The 20,203-nt window shown below is 37.7% G+C and overlaps 1 protein-coding gene across 2 annotated transcripts in view; it reads right to left on the bottom strand.

The window, feature by feature from the left end:
* FOCAD (focadhesin) overlaps positions 1 to 20,203 on the bottom strand; it is a 280,601-nt gene that overhangs the window by 137,907 nt on the left and 122,491 nt on the right. For both annotated transcript variants that reach the window (XM_006764937.2, XM_015564735.1), the window contains exons 12-15: positions 12,368 to 12,472; positions 11,860 to 11,961; positions 11,202 to 11,332; positions 9,163 to 9,289 (exon numbers count right to left, since the gene is read on the bottom strand). In XM_006764937.2, coding sequence (XP_006765000.1) covers positions 9,163 to 9,289; positions 11,202 to 11,332; positions 11,860 to 11,961; positions 12,368 to 12,472 — 465 coding nt within the window. The remainder of the gene's footprint in view (positions 1 to 9,162; positions 9,290 to 11,201; positions 11,333 to 11,859; positions 11,962 to 12,367; positions 12,473 to 20,203) is intronic.

Below are 20,203 nucleotides of genomic sequence, written 5' to 3'. Positions count from 1 at the left end.
CAAATCAAAGCAACATGAGATACTACTTTACACTCACTAAAAGGCTACTTTTTCTTTCTTTCTTTTTTTATTTGTTTTTAAGCAGATATTAACAAGTGTTGCTGACGATGGGGAGAAATTAGAACCTGCATATACTGCTGGTAGGAAATGTAAAATGGCACAGCCACTTTAAAGAGAGTTCTGTAAGTTCTTTAAATGGTTAAACATTGAGGAACTGTATGATCCAGCAATTCCATTCCTAGATTATACCCCTCAAAAATGAAAACATATATCCAAGCAAAACCTACGCATAAATGTTCATAGCAGTACTACTCATAATAGCCAAAAAATAGAAAAAAAGTCCATCAACTGATGAATGAATACATAAAATGTAGGATAAACAGGTGGAACATTATTCGATCATAAAAAGAAATGAAGTATTGGTGCATGCTACAACATTGAACCTTGAAGACATGTTAAGTGAAATAAGCCAGTCCCAAAAGATAATATATTATACGATTCCATTTATAGAAAATGTCCAGACTAGGCAAATCCATGGAGACAAAAGTAGAATAGTGATTGCCTATGGCTAGAAGGGGCTTGGGGGTTAGGAGGTAGCACCTAAAAGGTACAGGATTTGGGGGGGGGGGTGATAAAAATGCTCTAAAATTGATTGTGGTGATGACTTCATAACTCTAAATGTAGTAAAAACCATTAAGTTGTACACATGAAATGGATGATGTAAATGGTATGGGAATTATATCTCAGTAAAACTTTTTAAAATGAGAGAATATTGCTTCTCAGAGCCATAACTTTGTATTACGTAAACAAACAAACAAACAAACCCAAAGCAAATGGGGCCAATGTGAGGATATGAGAAAGCTGAATGGCAAAAATAAAGAAGAATATTCGTAGAACAAAGTTGGAGGATCACAATACCAGATATCAAGCTATATTACAAAGCCACTGTTCTCAAAACTGCCTGGTACTGGCACAAGAACAAACATATAGACCAATGGAACAGAACAGAACCCAGAAATCCATCCAAGCCATTATGTTCAATTAATATTTGACAAAGGAGGCAAGAACATACAATGGAGTCAAGGCAGTCTCTTTAATAAATGGTTTTGGGAAAATTGGACAGATACATGCAAAAAATAAAACTAGACCACCAGCTTACACCACACACAAAAATAAACTCAAAATGGATAAAGGACTTAACATGAGATGAGAAACCATAACAATCTTAGAAGAATCCTTAGGCAGCAAAATATCAGGCATATGTCATAGCAATATCTTTACCAATACAGCTCCTAGGACAATGGGAACTAAGGAGAAAATAAACAAATGGGACTACATCAAAATAAAAAGCTTCTGCACAGCAAAAGAAACCAACAAAACAACAAGAAAGCCTACAGCATGGGAGAATATATTTGCCAATGTTATATCTGATAAAGGTTTAATCTCCAAAATTTATAGGAACTCATACAACTTAACAAAAGGAAGATAAACAATCCAATCAAAAAATGGGCAAAGGGCCTAAATAGACACTTTTCGAAGGAATGCAGACTGGAATGCAGCCAAGGTGGAAGACAGAATGGTGTTTCCTCAAAAAATTATAAATGGAAATCCCATTAGACCCAGTAACTCCACCTCTAGGACTATATCCCAAGAAATCAGAAACACCAATGAGAAAGGATATATGCACCCCTATGTTTATAGTGGCACAATTTACCATAGCTAAGATTTGGAAACAGCCTATGTGCCCATCAGCAGATGAGTGGATTACAAAACTGTGGTACATCTACACAATGGAATACTATGCTGCTATAAAAAAAAGAAGGAACTCTTACCATTTGCTACAGCATGGATGGACCTGGAGAGCAATATGCTAAGCAAAATAAGCCAGTCGGAGAAAGATAAATAGCACATGATCTTACTCATTTGTGGAATATAATGAACAACAGTCTGATGAACAAAATAGACCCAGAGACATAGAAGCATCGCACAGACCCTCCAACCTCATAGGGAAAGCGGTGGTGAGGTGGAGGTAAAAGATCAACCAAAGGACTTGTATGCATTGCATATAGTAGTAAGCATAAACCATGGACACAGACAGTGTGTGTGTGTGGGGGGGGTATGTGCTGGGGGTTGGGAACATCCAGGGAGAGGTCAATGGGGGAAAAGGGAGACATATGTAATACGTTAAACAATAAAGAATTTAAATTTTAAAAAAGAATTCAATAATATAAATTATCTTTGAAAATGACAAGCCCTCAGCTTGAAAATAAAACTTTTTAATACCCATAATTTTCAAAGGAATATCACTCAGAATAACATAAGAGCATTAGATTTGGAGAAGTCTTGTGTCTACTTTTCTTTTTTTTTAATGTATTTTTTATTGATTAAGATATTACATATGTGTCCTTGTCCCCACGTTACCCTCTACCCCCCACCCCGCTCATGCCCGCACCCCCCCGTTGTCCGTGTCCATTGGTTAGGCCTATATGCTTGCATATAAGTCCTTTGGTTGATCTTTCCCCCTTACCCCCACCCTCCCCTACCTTCCCTCCAAGGCCCGACAGTCCAATCAATGCCTCTCCATCTCTGGATCAGTCCTTGTTCATCAGATTATGTTGTTGATTATATTCCACAAATGAGTGAGATCGTGTAGTATTTATCCGCTCTCCAGTTCCATCCATGCTGTGGCAAATGCTAAGAGTTCCTTTTTCTTCTTCCTCTTCTTAAAGAATGCCTTTCAGCATTTCATATAATGCTGGTTTGGTGGTGATGAACTCCTTTAGCTTTTTCTTATCCGTGAAGCTCTTTATCTGACCTTCTATTCTGAATGATAGCTTTGCTGGATAAAGTAATCTTGGTTGCAGGTTCTTTCTACTCATCACTTTGAATATTTCTTGCCCCTCTCTTCTGGCCTGCATGGTTTCTGTTGAGAAATCAGCTGACAGTCGTGTGGGTACTCCCTTGTAGGTAACTGACTGTCTTTCTCTTGCTGCTTTTAAGATTCTCTCTTTGTCTTTTGCTCTTGGCATTTTAATGATGATGTGTCTTGGTGTGGTCCTCTTTGGATTCCCTTTGTTTGGGGTTCTCTGCGCTTCCTGGACTTGTAAGTCTATTTCTTTCACCAGGTAGGGGAAGTTTTCTGTCATTATTTCTTCAAATAGGTTTTCAATATCTTGCCCTCTCTCTTCTTCTGGTACCCCTATAATTCTGATGTTGGTACGCTTGAAGTTGTCCCAGAGGCTCCTTACACTATCTTCATATTTTTGGAATCTCTTTTCTTTTTACTTTTTCGGTTGGGTATTTTTTGTTTCTTTGTATTTCAAATCTTTGACTTGATTCTCGGGATCCTCTTGTCTGCTGTTGGATCTCTGTAAATTATTCTTTATTTCAGTCAGTGTATGCTTAATTTCTAGTTGGTCCTTTTTCATGTCCTCCAGGGTCTCACTATACTTATTGAGGGACTCACTAAATTTATCAGCGGTTTCCATAAAATTCTTGAAAAACCTTATAAACGTGGCCTTGAACTCTATATCTAGTCGTTTGCTTTCCTCCATTTCTGCCATTTGTGACCTGTTTCTTTGTCTCCGCATTTTGGCTGCTTCCCTGTGTTGATAGAGAGGGTTTGTGTGCTAGGTGTCCTGTAGGGCCCAGTGGCTCAGACTCCCCAGTTACCTGCGGTGGACACTCTTGGTGCACCCCCTTGTGGGCTTTGTGCACAGTCTTGCTGTAGCTATGCCTTGGTTGTTGTAGGATCACTGGGAGGAATTGACCTCCAGGCCAATTGGCTGTGAGAATCAGTTGTGTCTGAAGTGGGAGAACTTCTGTGCTGAAGACACCCTTCTGGGGCAAGACTTGCTTCAGTGGGGCTTTGGTGCTCACTGAGTCTGCTCCCTGAGTGTGTCCCTTATGGATCTGAGGAGTTGTAATCTGGATGGTCCCACTCTGACCACTGGGTACAGTGGCTCTTGGATCTAAGGAGGTGCTAATTTAGCCTCTGCCTGAGGTTACACAGCAGGCGCTAAGAAGAGCACTGCAGATTCCCCTTCCTTTTTTGGAGTTTGGAGGTGCCCTGATGAGGCTCAGCTGTGAAGCAATGCAAGCCGCTGTGGGGCCTTGGGCCTTTTCTTGGAAGTTCTGGGTCTGTCTGGCCCAGCTGCAGTTAGGGAATTATCAGGTTGCAAAGGGCCGGGACATTCATATGTGAAAGCCTCTGCCACAGCCTGGGTGGGGCGGGGTCTTAAGGAATCAATAGGGCGGAGCAAACAGCTATGGCGGATCCTCAGCCCTGCCCCAGGGAGTCGCGCGTCTCAGTGTCCCAATAACTGCTGCAAGCACCTCTGAGGGAAAGCTGCCCTCAAGCTCGCCCGCTGCCAGACAGTCCAGTTTCTCCCCACATGAGTCCTGGGTCCCCAGAGACTTCCCGGAACCGGAGTTCAGAGCAGTCAGGAGCCTGTGACTCCCTCCGGATTCAAAAAGACAGCGGAGTCCTCAGGTGCCAGCCCCTTTCCGCGCGCACGAGCCTTCATACCTCTGCACTTTACTACCGCAGCTCCTCTGGCTCTCATGTGCTTTTCTTTCCTTCTAGTTGTAGAATTTACACTCATCCAGCCTTCCTGTAGTTCTGGATGATGTCCGTTTTGTCTTTTTGTTGTATTTTTCAATTGTTGTGGGAGGCAGCAATTTCCTGGTGTTTATCTATGCTGCCATCTTAGTTTCTCTACTTTTCATTTTTTAGCCATATGACCGTAGGAAAGAACAAATTTCAGGAACCTCTGTTTTGTTTTGTTTTTAGCGTAAAATGAATCCCCATAATACAAATATTAGCAATATTTTAAGTAATTCAGCCTAAAAAATTTTTGTGAAGTCCTGAATCAATATATCAATAGTATTAAAGAAAAGGTAATTGAAAAGTTTCTCTTTTCCAATTCCAAAATGCAAAACTGCATTCTTGTCTTTACTGTCTACCAAGATTCTTAGATCTTTCTCTCTCCATTTTTTTGTCCAGTAAAATAGCACCAAAGAAAACCATATTATAAATACAATTTTGTCAGAGTTGGCCTTGAGGTGGAATCCATCCTTTCGGTCTCTGGAGACCATGATAAATGATTAAGCAGCAGTAATTGCAGGCTTAATCTGACCCTACCAAGGGCAAAGGAATTTCATGATTGTGACTTTCAAAACTGAAGAGTCCATTGTCCATTTTTAGAAAAAGAGCTCTACTTTAAAAAAAAAATTATTTATTTCAGAGAGGAAGGGAGAGGGAGAGAAAGTAGAAACATTAACGATGAGAATATTGAATGACTGCCTCCTGCATGCCCTACTCTGGGGATTGGGCCCACAACTTGGGGCCCCAACCATGACCTCCTGGTTCATAGGTCGACGCTCAACCACTGAGCCACGCCAGCTGGGCAAGAGCTCTACTTCTTATACAAAGGCAAGGATGGGAAAGCTCAGTAAAATCCCATTTTGTATGGTTTTCCAATTGAGGTATTTTCTTAAAGACAGGATTATTCAATTCATTCTCTTATCCTTATTGATTTTTAGAGTTTCATTGTCTTAGGTTATCTTTCCATATTCTTAATTATATTTGATAGTCAGTGATCTAAAGAGCAATGGACAGACAGATCACTGCCAAATACTGCAGGGAAATAGACTTACAACTATGCTGAATATTTTCATTTTTGAAACGCTTGGCAACCATTAATGTTTCACACATGAAATCAATTAGAAGACAGAATAAACAGCCTCGCAGAATGCATGCTGGCTTCTGTGGACAGCATGCTGGCAAAAAAACACACACCCAAAAGATTAGCCCTAAATTAGTAAATGTGACCTGACAAGGGCCACCGAATTGAGTATATTTTATAACTTTAACACACATCACAGGACATAACAGCAGCAGTTTCCCAACTGATGAACACATACAAAAAAAGCGTAGAAAGGCTTAAAACAGAAAGATACATGATTACCATCTAGGCCAAGCATGTCAAACTCAAAGGCTAACATGGGCCATATAAATAATGCTTGTGGCCTGCAGGCAGCGAGTTTAACATGGTTGATCTAAGCCACTGAGGGAGGATACATTATTTCTACTTATTTAGATGAACATAAAGTTATTCATTACCAAACACAAAAAAGAGTATTTATTAAATCAAAATTAACAGTGATGCAGTTTCAACAAGTTTCACAACTCAGGACTTTTGTAATATCTATAAGGAAAACATGATTAATAACACTTGTCACCTTTAGTAAATATCAATAAAATAGTGAGTTCATCCTCTAGCCAAGAAAGAGAGATGATAAATAAGAGACAAGGAAGTAAGTATTCCTTATAATAAAATGAAGTTAACTGATTGCTGGTATTGCTTTAAGATCTATTAATGCTCACCTTATTATGAAAAAAAAAGGTTTAAAGGGGATAGCATCTATTCGTTAGGAAGATAACATATTGAATTCTTATTTCATTTGCAACATTTCAGTTGAAGTTTCCCTCAAAAGCTCTCTACTTCAGGCAAGGATGGGAAAGCCTTTGATGAAAATATTATATTGAATGTTGATTTCATAACATTAAGAGAAAAAGAAATGCCTTTAATCGAGCAAAGGAAAGGATTCTTGATGTATCAAAATAAGAAAGAGCCTTTATTTAAGAAATACCTAGACATGATACTTCAATTCCTCTGGAGGACAGATGAAATGTGAGACGTACTCTAGTTGCTATAGGCTAAATGCTTGTGTCACCCCCAAATTCATATGTGGAAATCCTAATCTCCATGATGATGGTATTATGAGACAGATCTTTGGGAGGTGATGAGGTCATGAGGGGAGAGTTTTCATGGCTGGGATTAGTGTCTTTGTGAAGAGACTCCAGAGAGCTGTCTGTGCCTTCCGCTGGATGAGACTACAGTGAAAAGACAGCCATCATGAGAAGGGTGGCCTTCTATGAACCGGGAAGCATCCCCCACCAGACACTGAATATGCCAGTGCCTTGATCTGGCTTTCCCAGCCTCCAGAGCTGTGAGAAATACATGTGTGTTGTAGCTAAGCCATCCAGTTCATGTTATTTTTGCTGTAGTAGCCTAGATGGATTTAGACAGTATAATCGTGGTCTCAAAATTACCATCATGGGTAGTAGTTTGGGTTGGGGGAATGGATTCGGGGCTAAAAATTCAACAATCCAAAGTAGTTTCCTTTAAGTATAGAAATAAGTGCCAAGAGCCCCAGCAGTGAAGGGATAGGAGACCGTTTGGAGAAAGAAATTAAGTCACTATCATTGCGTGAGTTTTAGGGAAAAGATTCAAAAACAAAAACCATCTAAAACCTTCCTAATGGCATTGATTATATCTAATTGTGTACCAATATTTCTGGAGCAAGTTCAACACTTAAAAAGCACCTCTATGGACAGATATTACGCTAAGTGTTTTTTGTGTGTAATCGCATTTTATCTCGATTTGAAGAAACAGAGGCTCAGGGGGGTAAGTAAATTAGTCAAGGAAACAGCTAATAAATGCTACAGCCATGGGATCATCTCAGCCTGTAAAAGATGCTTTCTACCACATCAGGGAATGTTTTTCATATCTCTGGTATGAGCTACAATGAATATCTTAGAGAAACGGAATGAGAAAAACAGCACCGCACTCTGAGGACATCTTACACATTAATAAGCACCCACAGACAAGAGCCCCACAGAAACAGCAGAGGCGGCCTGGGGAACCCAGCAGGACTGTAGGCACAATAAGACAAAATGACTATTTTTTAGGGGAAAAAGTTAATTTTAGAAATAAGTTGATTTCTGTTCGGAAAAAATAATAAAGAGAAATATTCCAAAATTATAATAGTGGGTACCTTTGGAGGTGAGTGTATAAAATTCTCCTCTCAAAGATTCTGTTAAAACCGCATTTAAAGACAAGGTTTTATAAAAACAATATAATGATTAAGGTGATACTTCCCAATGCTAGATGACTGATGGGAGCAGTAAAATACAAAGGCCTTGGTTATGCTGTAATAGTCCTCCGCCGTGAAACCCTAAAACCTTACAGTTCCCGTGCAGCGGGGGAGTTTACCGCCTGCTGAAATAAGCGTGTACCCAAAAGAACATTAGTTCATTCTCAGACCCGGTCCTGAGGAAATATCTAACCTGCCTCTGAGGCCTGTTTTCCTCACCTATAAAATGGTGTTATAAGCCCTGCATTGCAGAGTTGTTGAAGAACATAAATGAAAAGTGCTCAGCACAGGGACATGAGCATATGAACCTTCAATCCAGCCACTGCTTGTATTATTATATTACATTCATTACCTTCATATCAAGCATAATTACCACAAGCTAAAATAATTCTACTTAGTCTCTTTCTCTAAAAAGGCACAGTTTTGTGTTGGTATGTTTACTCTGGCAAGAACCAAAGTGTGGTTAGTAAAGGATCGCTGCTGTCATTACCGCATTGCTCCCAGCAGCAGACTCTCTGCTGGGCTGTCGTTTGTGAGCTGTCTGAAGTTCAGAAAATGAGTTCGAGCCTCAGTTCTAACACTGATGCATCCGAACGGATCACTAGGAAAGCAAGGCTCCTTAGCGAGTCTGCAAGCCAGCAATAATGGTTGCTGGTTATGAAACTGCCACTAGTCCAGCGGCTCTCAACCTGTGGGTCGCGAACAATGAAAATACATCCTGCCTGTCAGATATTTACATGACGATTCATAACAGTAGCAACATTACAGTTATGAAGTAGCAACGAAAATAATTTTATGATTGGGGGTCACCACAACATGAGGACCTGTATTAAAGGGTCGCAGCATTAGGAAGGTTGAGAACCACTGCTATTCCATCCCAACCTTTTCACCTCATCTGCTTGTAAGGCTCTCTAATCACGAAACTAAGAAGCAAATATATTCAAGAATTCTCCTATAAGCATAATTTCCCCTTATATATTAGCAGAAATAAATAAGAGATAAATAATTCTCTAGAGAATGTCTACATAACCAGGTGTTTCGAGTCTCCCCTCTACAAAGAATGGGTAAAGTAGAAGGTCTTGCTTCACTCTCTCAACGCAAAATCCCTGGGAATGAATATCCAAACTTTCAGTTACTTGAATCTGATCTTGCATCCTCATAACTAATATACCTTGCAAATTCTTTTCTTCACAATTATACAAGCCAGTTCCAAGAGCCTACCTCGGCCTGGCAGAGCGCATGGAGACCTTGTAACACCAAGGCCGCTGGGGTGGCCTGATCAGGCTTGGTGCACTCGTTCAGCACCTGGGAGATGGCGGCCAGCATGTCTGCGCCGTGCTGATAGGGCCTGCAGGAAACGACAGTTCAGAAAGAGATGACAGCCAGAGAGCTCTATTACCGTCTCCTGGTCTTTTGTCTGAACAAAAAGCATTACAGCTTGTCTTTACCCTCTGCCTCCTAAATATTGACCCTCAAATAATAACACCATGTATTTTTCTTCAAAGATGGTCACCATTGTCATTTTTGCTCTAACTTAGGGCACATTTTTGACATAGAAATATTACCCCAAAAGGAAGACACTTCTTAAATATATTCTCCCTAAATCATAAATGTCTGAACTGACAAAATTTCCAGCCTATCAATGGTGAAAAGAACTGACTTACCTTAGTGAGATTGTCCATAAGAAGAGAGCTAAGCCTGCCCAGAAGTTGCTCTGGTATCAGACACTGACTACAAAAGCAGTACTGGAGGTCAGAAGGTCATTTATGATCGTAGTGATACTAACTGAAGGGGCGATACCTGCTACACAATGTGACAATGATGATGATGATAATAATATGAATTATATATATAGTTATATATATATAACTGACAGAGCATCTACCCAAGCACTGTGCTGAATTCACTCACTCTTCCTCCTCCCCTCCCTCTCCTCTCGATTCCACATACGTTGTGCTATCCACAGAGGGCTTTTAACTCAGGTCATCCTCTGCATTACTTATTACTTATTACAGCCTCTGCATTACTTCAGTGATATAATACTGTTCTCTAATTGACAAAATATCAATTGGTGAAATTCCTGACTGGAATTCTATTGTTTTACTGTCCTGACAAACAGAAATCATGTTCGCAAACTGGAAAAGCTGACGGACCTCGAGGGGGTAACTGAAAGGAGCACTGGGTAAGCTCTCAAAAGACTGTCTCCCGGGCGGCAGCTTTACGAATGCAAAACTGAACTGTCAGATAATAATCTCTCATCTCTAAAATTTTTCCCATGCCAATACTTCCAGAGCATCCAGACTCTCAGGTCTTGTGTTGCATGTGTGTAACTTTTAGACTGAGGTCATCTTTGTATTTGCAAAAGGCTGAGGCTTAGAAGAGACGCAGAAATGCTGAGGCTTCGATATAGTCTGATCCGAGAGTTTTCTTGAAACACTCAATACGGTCACCTGGGCCAGTGAGCAGCATGTGGGCCAACCCATTCATTTCACAACTTTAGAAGTACCATTCACAGTGTCATTACGGACAAAAATGAGATATACCCCCGCCCCCACCCCACCCCCCGGAATTCTACAGTGCAGAGGCGACACATATGGAATCGCAGGATTACAACTCATTCAAATGTCTCAAATCTATTTTCTCCCTAAATATTTTTACCTTACTCTACTCAGGGAAAAACGCTGGAGCTTTGCTTGGTGCTAATGCAGTCGCGTCCCCTCCTATCTATTTATCAATCCATACTCTAGAACAGCAGGTCATCTCTCTAATATCTCCATACCCTCCTAAACCCTAGAGCATACATGGGAATCCAAGATCATTTCCTTCTTTGCCGTAATTCCTAATAATCAACTCCATGCAATGGGTCACAAACAAGGCCTTCTCTGTTAAGACTATAAAAGTCAACACAACACTGGGAGAATATAAGGACAACTGGACTACAGTCCACTGCTTAGGTCACAGGGATTTATATAAGGAAAAATAAAATACGTAAACTCATATGCTTTAGTACAATACTCAATTGCTATCCAGAAAAGGATATGAATATCCTACAAAGATAGATTAGATATAAAACATGCTTGCTTGTCAAAGTTATTTTTCAATCTTGCTAAATTTTACAATCAGAAAACTTAAATTGAAAATTAATTTATTCTTATTCAAATATATTCTACCCACCTTTCCTAGATTCTTGCTTGCAATAAAATAATAAATGCAAAATAATAAACCATGATATACATTCCCAAGGGGTAAGCACATCTTACCTTTGCTTACATATGTCTCTGATGGATGCTGCTTTAGCAATCAGTTTCTCCCACTGGACTTCCTTGCCCGCAGACAGAGAGGGTGCCTCGGACATGGCCATGAACCGCTGCAGTTCAGGATAGACACGATCCTAAAAAGACAAGTTCACAAAAAAGGCAATTTCCCAATTTGAGTTGAATAATCATTATTTCCTGTTATGCAGCATTTTTCTCTCCAAATCTCCCATTTGCATTGCAAATCATAATGTCTTTCTTCTAATCAGCAGGGAAGAATGCTGTTTTGATTGCTGGGGATTTCTTACAGTCCCGTGTACGGTTCATCTCATAAAACAAGAAAAAAGTGGTTAAACCTCACCCTAATTACAAAGGCTCTAATCACGTATTATCATATTTTTATTACTTCCCCACACACATGGAAAAATAAATTTCAGAATCAAGGAAATAAGATTGTTTCCCAGTCTCAATTTCTCTGAGTCAATCACAACTGACTGCATTACTGATCACAAGCATCACACGGCATCAGATTTCTCCCACGCGGTCACTGATGTCGCACACTAATACTACTCTGTCAAAGCACCGCCATACATAATGACAAAATCAGTTTTCTTCCCTGAAAAAAACATGTTTAATAGTTACACAAGTGTGTACCTGAGCTCACCTGCTTTTCCCACAAAGATGTCAACAAGCGCAAAGTGACAGCTCGGAGTTGTGGAGTGGTTCCAAGAAGTTGAATTACTCGTAGAATTTGTCCTATGCACACCTAGGAAATATTTCAAAATTTTAGGTTTCATAGATGTAAATGTACATAATCCCCAGTTACCAAAATTATTAAAACCCCCCTCATCATAAAATAAAGACCTAAATGGAAGTTTACTACAGTATTAACGTCTTCTCAAAGGTTGGGGGTACCTTTGAGATGTTAGGTAGCAATCTTAGGAACATAAAGACCTTATTTCAGATAATAACCAATGGAAAAACTTGGCTACTAATTGATTTAAAAGAATTACTCTTCAGATATCTTAATAAATACATTTGGCCCAACAAGGGAAGCAGTGATCACAGCAAAATTAAAGGCTCAAAATTTCATATGATACCAACCAAAATTTAATGTATTATTCATGACTCACTTTCTTTTTTCCTTCAAGTAAATTGGATAATATACAAACCTTGTGAACACCAAGTGTAGGTAAAGTATATAAGATATCAATGTATAATGCAGGCTCCAGTGGTCTTCCCAATTTGAACATCAAAACTGGAATCAAATTTGGTACCTGAAGTGAATTTAAAAAATATATTAATTATGCCTTATGAAGGAAATTAACCTGGAAAGCAATCACTATTCATTTTTATTCAAAGGAGTATTATAAATATATATGAATTAGAAGACTGAGAAACAGTCAGTTAGCAATTTGTTGTTGATGGTAATTTTATAGCGCCACTAATATTCTCTCTCTTATGTAATTAGCTGCCAGATACCAATCAAAAAAATGTTTTTTCTTAAGCAACTATGACATTACTCTAAGCAACACAAAACTAGTAAGATATATACTGCCCCAAAGAAATTTATAGCTCTACACTTAGGATATAGAAATAATAAACTAACTCCACATATTGAAATATTCAATTATGTTATTCTAATATGAAATAATTAAAATCAGTTCTACTGTAAAGAGGGGGTGTTAATAAGCAAGGTCCCCATTTCAATACTTATGCATAACACAATAAAACAAAAAGACCAATTCATTTGTGGATCAAAAGACTTAATGGTGTTAATTTAAGATAGTAATATTGCCCAAGTAGATCTACAGACTCAATGTAATGCCTACCAAAATCCCAACTGGCTTCTTTGGCAAAATTAAGGAAGTAATCCTAGAATTCATATGGAACAGCAAGGGAATCCAATAGCCAAAATAATCTTGAAAAATAAGAACAAAGCTTAAGAATTCAAAATTCCCAAATTCAAATTTTACTCTAAAGCCAAGGTAATCAAAACAGGGTGGTACTGGCATAAAAACAGAAATACAGATCAATGAAAAAAATACTCATGTCATTAAATTAAAAATACTCAGATGTCAAAAGATACTATAAGATGAAAAGACAACCCACGAAAATATTTTCAAATCATATATCTAATAAGGGACTTGCATCCAGAATATATAAAGAATTCTTGTAACTCAATAATTAAAGGATAAATGACCCAATTTTAAAAGAACAAAGAATCTAAACAGATATTTCTCCAAAGAAGATAAATGGCCAGTAAAAACAGGAAAAGATACTCAGCCATCATTAGCCATGACATAAATAAATATCAATACCAGAATGATTTACTATTTCACACCCAATAGGATGCCTATAATAAAAAGCAGACAATAGCAAGTGTTGGCAAGTATGTGGAAACTCTCAGACACTGCTAGTGGGAGTGTAAATTGGTACAAATACTTTGGAAAACAGTCTCAACTGGATCAAGAGAATTACCGTATTATCTAGTAATTCAACTTCTAACCATAGACCAAAAAGAAATAAAAACATGCATCCACACAATACATGAACATAATGTTCATAGCAGCATAATTCATAATTGCCAAACAGTAAAAACAACCCAAGTGTTCAACTGATGAATGGATAAATAAAATGTAGTCCAGCCATACAATGTAAAGTTATTTGCCCATAAAAAGGAATAGGAATCAATATGGATGAAACTTGAAAACATTATATAAAGTGAAGTAAGCCAGTGACAAAAGACCACGTATTGTATGATTCCGTCTATACAAAATGTCCAGAATAGACAAATATACAGAGAGAAGGTAATTGCTTAGGATTGGGCGGCGTAGGAAAAATGGGGAGTGATTACTAATGGGTACAAGGTTTCTTTCCTGGGAAGGGTGATAAAAATGTTCTCAAATTATATGTAATCATATTTGCACAATTCTGTACATATACTAACAGTCATTGAATTGTACACTTCAAATTATATGGAATGTGAATTATATCGTAATATATTCTTTTAAAAATTTAATTAAAAATTATTGAGTGAATACCTACTATGAGCAAGAAACTACTTGAGCATGCACAAAAATTTTAGTTTCCATATAGTGCATTTTAGTTTGTTGAATGTTCTCTACCTGCTGTAACCTTAGAAAGCCTATTTGTTCTTAGCTTAGAAGGTATATATTTTAATTCAATTTCAAGGGGGAAAAAACATCTTAACCCTACCACCCAATATGTAACAGTTCGTTCATTAACGAGCCTGACCATGTTATACCAGGGCGGCATTTAAAGATATGCATGTAATGGCTATAGACTCACAGCACAGCCAGATTTATGACTTTTAACAATTGCTGGTGCTCTGTTAGAACAGAAGTTCCATCATCCTCACCTTGAGCGACTGAAGGGAGACAAATTTTTGAATTGGCTTCTCATTCCCTATTTTAATTAAAAAAAGGTTATCTTGGATTGTCTGTGTGTCTCTCAATGAATTACCCCTTCTGGGAAGAGTTCTACCCAGGCACTAACAGATTCTGAGTTCTGGGAAGAGCAAGCAGCACATTTAGTGGCATTTCATAAAATAATTTATTTAGTTGTGTGGCTCTTAAAAAACTGCTTTAATTATATTGTCAGGAAAGAAATAAAGAACTGTATTTATAATAAAGAGTACAGTTCCTTTATGAGCCTTAGAACTAAATAAGTAGGTAAGGGTGTTTATTTTCTCTGGCAAGTTCAGTAACGTTCTCTTTTACAGTAAGTTCTCTTAGGCCTAATACAGTTCTTGATGCCATTATAACCCAAATTAAATCCTCAGGTCAATAGAATCCCAAACAGGTGTTATTTCATCAGGAAAAGACAGATGTAGATATATAGGTATGGACAATTTTTTACCTGAAGCACGACTGTTGTTTTCCTAGTGGAGTAACATACATGTGTATTTATCGACTTCCTTGAGAGGTCATATGAGCTCTTGGTTCCTCTGCTCCTGGCTCTCTATACTCTGGAGTAAGTGCCCTATAATAACCCAAGTTAAGATCTTTGGGGTTTCATGAAACTCAATGCTTTCTTTACTCTCCTTCAGAATCCAAGTCCTTGGTAAACATATTAATTTAAAATGATGTGATTATTAAGGAGCCCCATAATGCTATAAGCAGATTTCTCAGCAAAAAAAATAGTGAAAGTCAAAGGGGTGAAGGGTGATATATTCAAAGTGCTGGAAGAAAACAAAAAGCCAAAAATACTATATTAAGCAAAATTTTTCCAGATACACAAAAGCTGATAGAGTTTATCCATTAGACCTGCCTTATAAGAAATGCTAACAGGAGTCCTTCAAGTTGAAAGGAAAGAACACTAGAAAGCAATACAAAAGCATATGAAAGTACAAAGCTCACTGATAACAGTAAATATATAGAAAAGTACAGAATACTGTAATACTGGAGCATAAATCACTTTTAATTCTGGTATAGAAGTGCAAAGACAAAAATATAAATAACTATAACTGTAAAAATATGGTAATGGATACACAATATAAAAAGATGTAGTCTGTGACATCAAACACATAAAGTGTGGGGAATAAAAAAGTAGAACTTTTGTATGGAATTGGAGCTGTTGTTATCAGTTCAAAATAGACTGTTATAACTATGTTTTCTGTAAGCCCCAGGGTAACCACTAAGAAAATACCTATACAAGACACATAAAAGATAATGAATAAGGATACAAAGCATGTCACTACAAAAAAAAAAATCAATGAGACATAAGACAGCAGAGGAAATGAGACAAAAAAGCTATGAGACGGAAAATAATTAACAAAATGGCAATAGTAGGTCCTTTCCTATCTGTAGTTTAAAATTTAATGGGATAAACACCTCAATCAAAAGACAGTGATGCCCTGGTCAGGTGGCTCCATTAGTTGGAGCATCCTCCCATGTACCAAAAGGTTGTGGGCCAGTTCCAGGTTGGGGCATGTGTCTGGGTAGCAGGTTCGATCCCTGATCAGGGCATGTGGGGGTGTACGGTGGGGTGGGAGGCAATTGATCAATGTTTCCCTCTCTCTATCCTCCTTCCTCCCTCTCTATCTCTCTCTTTCTCTCTCTCAAATCATTTTAAAAAGAGTGACTAAAAGTATAACAAACAAGATATAAATAAGAGCCCTTCTATAAGGACTCTTATAGAAGAGTGTAATATCTATAAGAGATTCACTTTACATTTAAGGACATACATAGGCTAAAAGTAATAGAATGAAAAAACATTCCATGCAAATGGTAACTGAAAGAGAGCAAGTGTAACCGTACTTATGTCACACAAAATAGACACATACAGTCACAAGAGACAAAAAATATTATATACGATAAAAAGGTCAATTCGCTAGGAAGATAGACTATATAAATATATACACCCCAACATCAGAGCAATATATGTATACCCAACTGTAAAGAACTGAAGGGGAAAATAGGAACACAAAGATCAGTAGGAGATTTCATTGCTCCACTTTAAATAATGGGCATAACATCCAGACAGATCAACAAGGAAAGAGAGGACAAGACCAACCCTATAGACCAAATGGACTGATCGGATATATAAAGAACATTCCATCCAACAGCAGCAAAGTATGAAAGGAGACATCACAACCAATACCACAGAAATAAAAAGGATGACAAGAGATAACTATATATAATTATATCATAACAAATTCCTGGAGCATACAACTCACCAAGACTGAATCGTGAAGAGATAGAAAACCTAACAGACAAATAACAAAGAAGGAGATTGAATCTGCAATAAAAAAAAACCTCCCAACACAGAAAAGCCCAAAACCAGACGGCTTTCAGATGAATTTTACCAAACATTTTTAAAAAGAACTAACACCAATCCTTAAACTCTCCCCACAAAATTAAAGAGGCAGGAACACTTCCATATTGAACAATAAGAGACTGAAAGCTTTTCCTCGAAGATCAGGAAAAAAGCAAGGATGTCCATCCACTCTTGCCATTTCTATTCATGGTACATAGCATTAGTAGAACACAGAACATAGTACTGAAAGTCCTAGCCAGAGCAATTAGGCAAGAAAGAGAAACAAAACTCATCCAAATCAGAAAGGATAAAGTAAAATTATCTCTGTTTGCAGGATTCTAATCCTGCAAAAAACATTTAATAAATGAATTCAGGAAAGTAGCAGGATACAAAATGAACCAAAAAACGGTTGTGCTTTCATATACAAACAACAAACAATCTGAAAAGAAAACTAGGAAAACTATCTAAAATCACACTAAAAAATAACATAAAATACTTAGGAATACATTTAACTATGGGAATAAAAGACTTATATACTGAAAACTACAAAACATTGCTAAAGAAATTAGAGGACATAAATAAATGGAAAGACATCTTGTGTTCATGGATTGGAAAACTTAATATTGTTTAAATGTCCATAATGCCAAAAGCAACCTGCAGCTTCACTGCTATCCCTATTAAAATCCCAATGGCATTTTTGCACAGTAAAAATAAATCATATTATTCATATGGAACCATAAAAGCCCCTGAATAACCAAAACAATTCTGAGAAAGAATAAAGCCGGGTGCCTCACACTTCCTTTCTTCAAAAGACATTACAAAGCTACAGTAATCAAAACAGCATGATATTGGCACAAGACAAACAAATAGACAATGGAACGGAATAGAGAGCACAGAAACAAACCCATGCATATTAATTTATTACAATTGAGAAAGTATAGTCTCTGCAACCCATGGTGCTAGAAAAATTGGATATCTGTATGCAAAGAAGGGTATTGGAACCCTATCTTACACATACACAAATAAGTAACTCAAAATGAATTAAAGGCTTAAACTTAAGACCTGAAATTATAAAGCTCCTAGAAAAAAACACAGGAGCCTGGCCAGCGTGACTCAGTGGTTGAGCATCTACCTGTGCACCAAGAGGTTGCTGGTTCGATTCCAGGTCAGGGCACATGCCATGGTTTCAGGCTTGATCCCCAATAGGGGGCATGCAGGAGGAAGCCGATCAATGCCTCTCTCTCACCATTGATGCTTCTATCTCTCTCTCCTTCTCCCTTTCTCTCTCTGAAATCAGTAAAGACATATTTTAGAAAACATCGGGGGAAAACATCGTAACATTGATTTTGGCAATGATTTCTTGGACATGATACCAAAAGTACAGACAACAAAGGCAAAAACAGGCATGTGGGTCTAAATCAAACTGGAAAGCTTCTGTGTAGCAAAGGAAACAATCAACTTAGTAAAAAAAAAAAGACAACTTACAAAACGATATAAAATATTCGTGAACCATATGTCTGATAAGGGTTTAATACCCAAATATATTAGTAAGTCCTACCACTCAACAAATAAATAACCCAATTAAAAAGTGAGCAAAGAACTTGAGTAGACATTTCTGAAGAAGAAATAAAATGGTTACAGGTATATGAAAAGGTTCTCAAAATCACTAATCACTGAAGAGATGGAACTCAAAACCACAGTGAGATGTCACCTCACACCCAGTTAGAGGGTCACTGTCAATAAAATAGAAAATAACAAGTGTTTGGCAAGGATGTGGAAAAATTGGAACCCTTGTGCACTGTTGGTGGAATGTAAAATGGTACAGCTACTATAAAAACAGTATGGAGGTTCCTCAAGGAATTATAAGTAAAACTAATACATGATCAAGCAATCTGAGTTCTGGGAGTTTCAGTACAGGCAGTAAATAGTCTCTTTTAAATTTTATTCACCAAAAAAACTCCCCCATTAACTGCACAGTTGCTGTTAGTTGCCTGTTCTAAAACAAGTCTTTTTATTGAAATACAAACTTTTCTGTAACAATTTATGAAATATAAAGAGACTAATTTTTTTTTTACTTATCTTGGCACTGTTAGTTTTTATAATGAAACACGCATAGGCATTTTCGAAAATATTTCACAAGAACTGAAATCAGGATCCCAAAGAGATAGTTGCACTCCCATGTTCATTGCAGCATCCTTCCCAATAGCCCGAGTATGGAAACAACCTAAATATCTACTGACGAATGAATGGATAAAGAATACAATGTCATATTATCCAGCCTTAGTGAGAGAAAGAAACCCTGCTATTTACTGCAACATGAGTTAACCTCGAGGACATTATGCTATGTGCAGCAAGCCAGTCACAGAAGGACAAATACTGCATGACTTGACTTGCGTGAGGTTTCTAAAGTGCTCAGTCTTACAAGAAGAAAGTAGAATGAGGGTTGCCAGGGGTTAGGGGGAAGAGAAAATGGTGAGGAAATGGTGTTCAATGGGTATGGAGTTCACTCTTGCAAGATGAAAACTTGGATACAATACTATACGGTACATTTAACTTTTTGATGAGGTATATTTTATGTTATGTGTTTACTACAATTTTAAAAAAGAATCAGGGCTTGTTTTTTCTTAAGAGTCAGAAGAGACTTTGTCAAGTTCAGATGAATGAACAGAGGCCTAGAAGGGTCACAAAGTTAGCTGGTGGCAGAGTGAGGATGTTAGTTCATGCCTTAGTTCACCCCTCCATTCCACCTTGGCAGAGTGAAAGCAACCAGAGTCCAGGCTGCCTATAACAGGATGGAGAACTATTGTGCCACTGTTCTCCCTGTATTTGGACAAAACACAGGAAAAAATAACCAGAAGAGACACAAACCAGCATCTCCCTGTAGAGCATCATATACAGAATGGAGTACAGAAGTTTAACTTGGATTCTATGAAAGACGTCGTGTTGGCAACACCATATGAAGTTACACAGATAACAGAATAATCTTTCACACAATTCTATAATGAAAATCCTGAGTAGTGCTATCTACTCATACATTCTGAGACATAAAAAGGGTTTATTATTCACTTTAGTTATTAAAAGAGTATATATGTATATATATAATTGATATTTATAACTATCTCTCTATTTTGAAAGTATGAGATAGTTCATATTTTATTACTATATGAGAAATGTAGTAATAAATTAATATAAATAGAAAACAAAGATACCGGTGAAAAGAATTAACT

The sequence above is a fragment of the Myotis davidii genome, unplaced genomic scaffold (assembly GCF_000327345.1).
Source record: "Myotis davidii unplaced genomic scaffold, ASM32734v1 scaffold197, whole genome shotgun sequence".
NCBI classification, from domain to species: Eukaryota; Metazoa; Chordata; class Mammalia; order Chiroptera; family Vespertilionidae; genus Myotis; species Myotis davidii.
The sequence above is the reverse complement of the archived record's forward strand: the minus strand, read 5'-3'. Positions and strand labels throughout refer to the sequence as shown.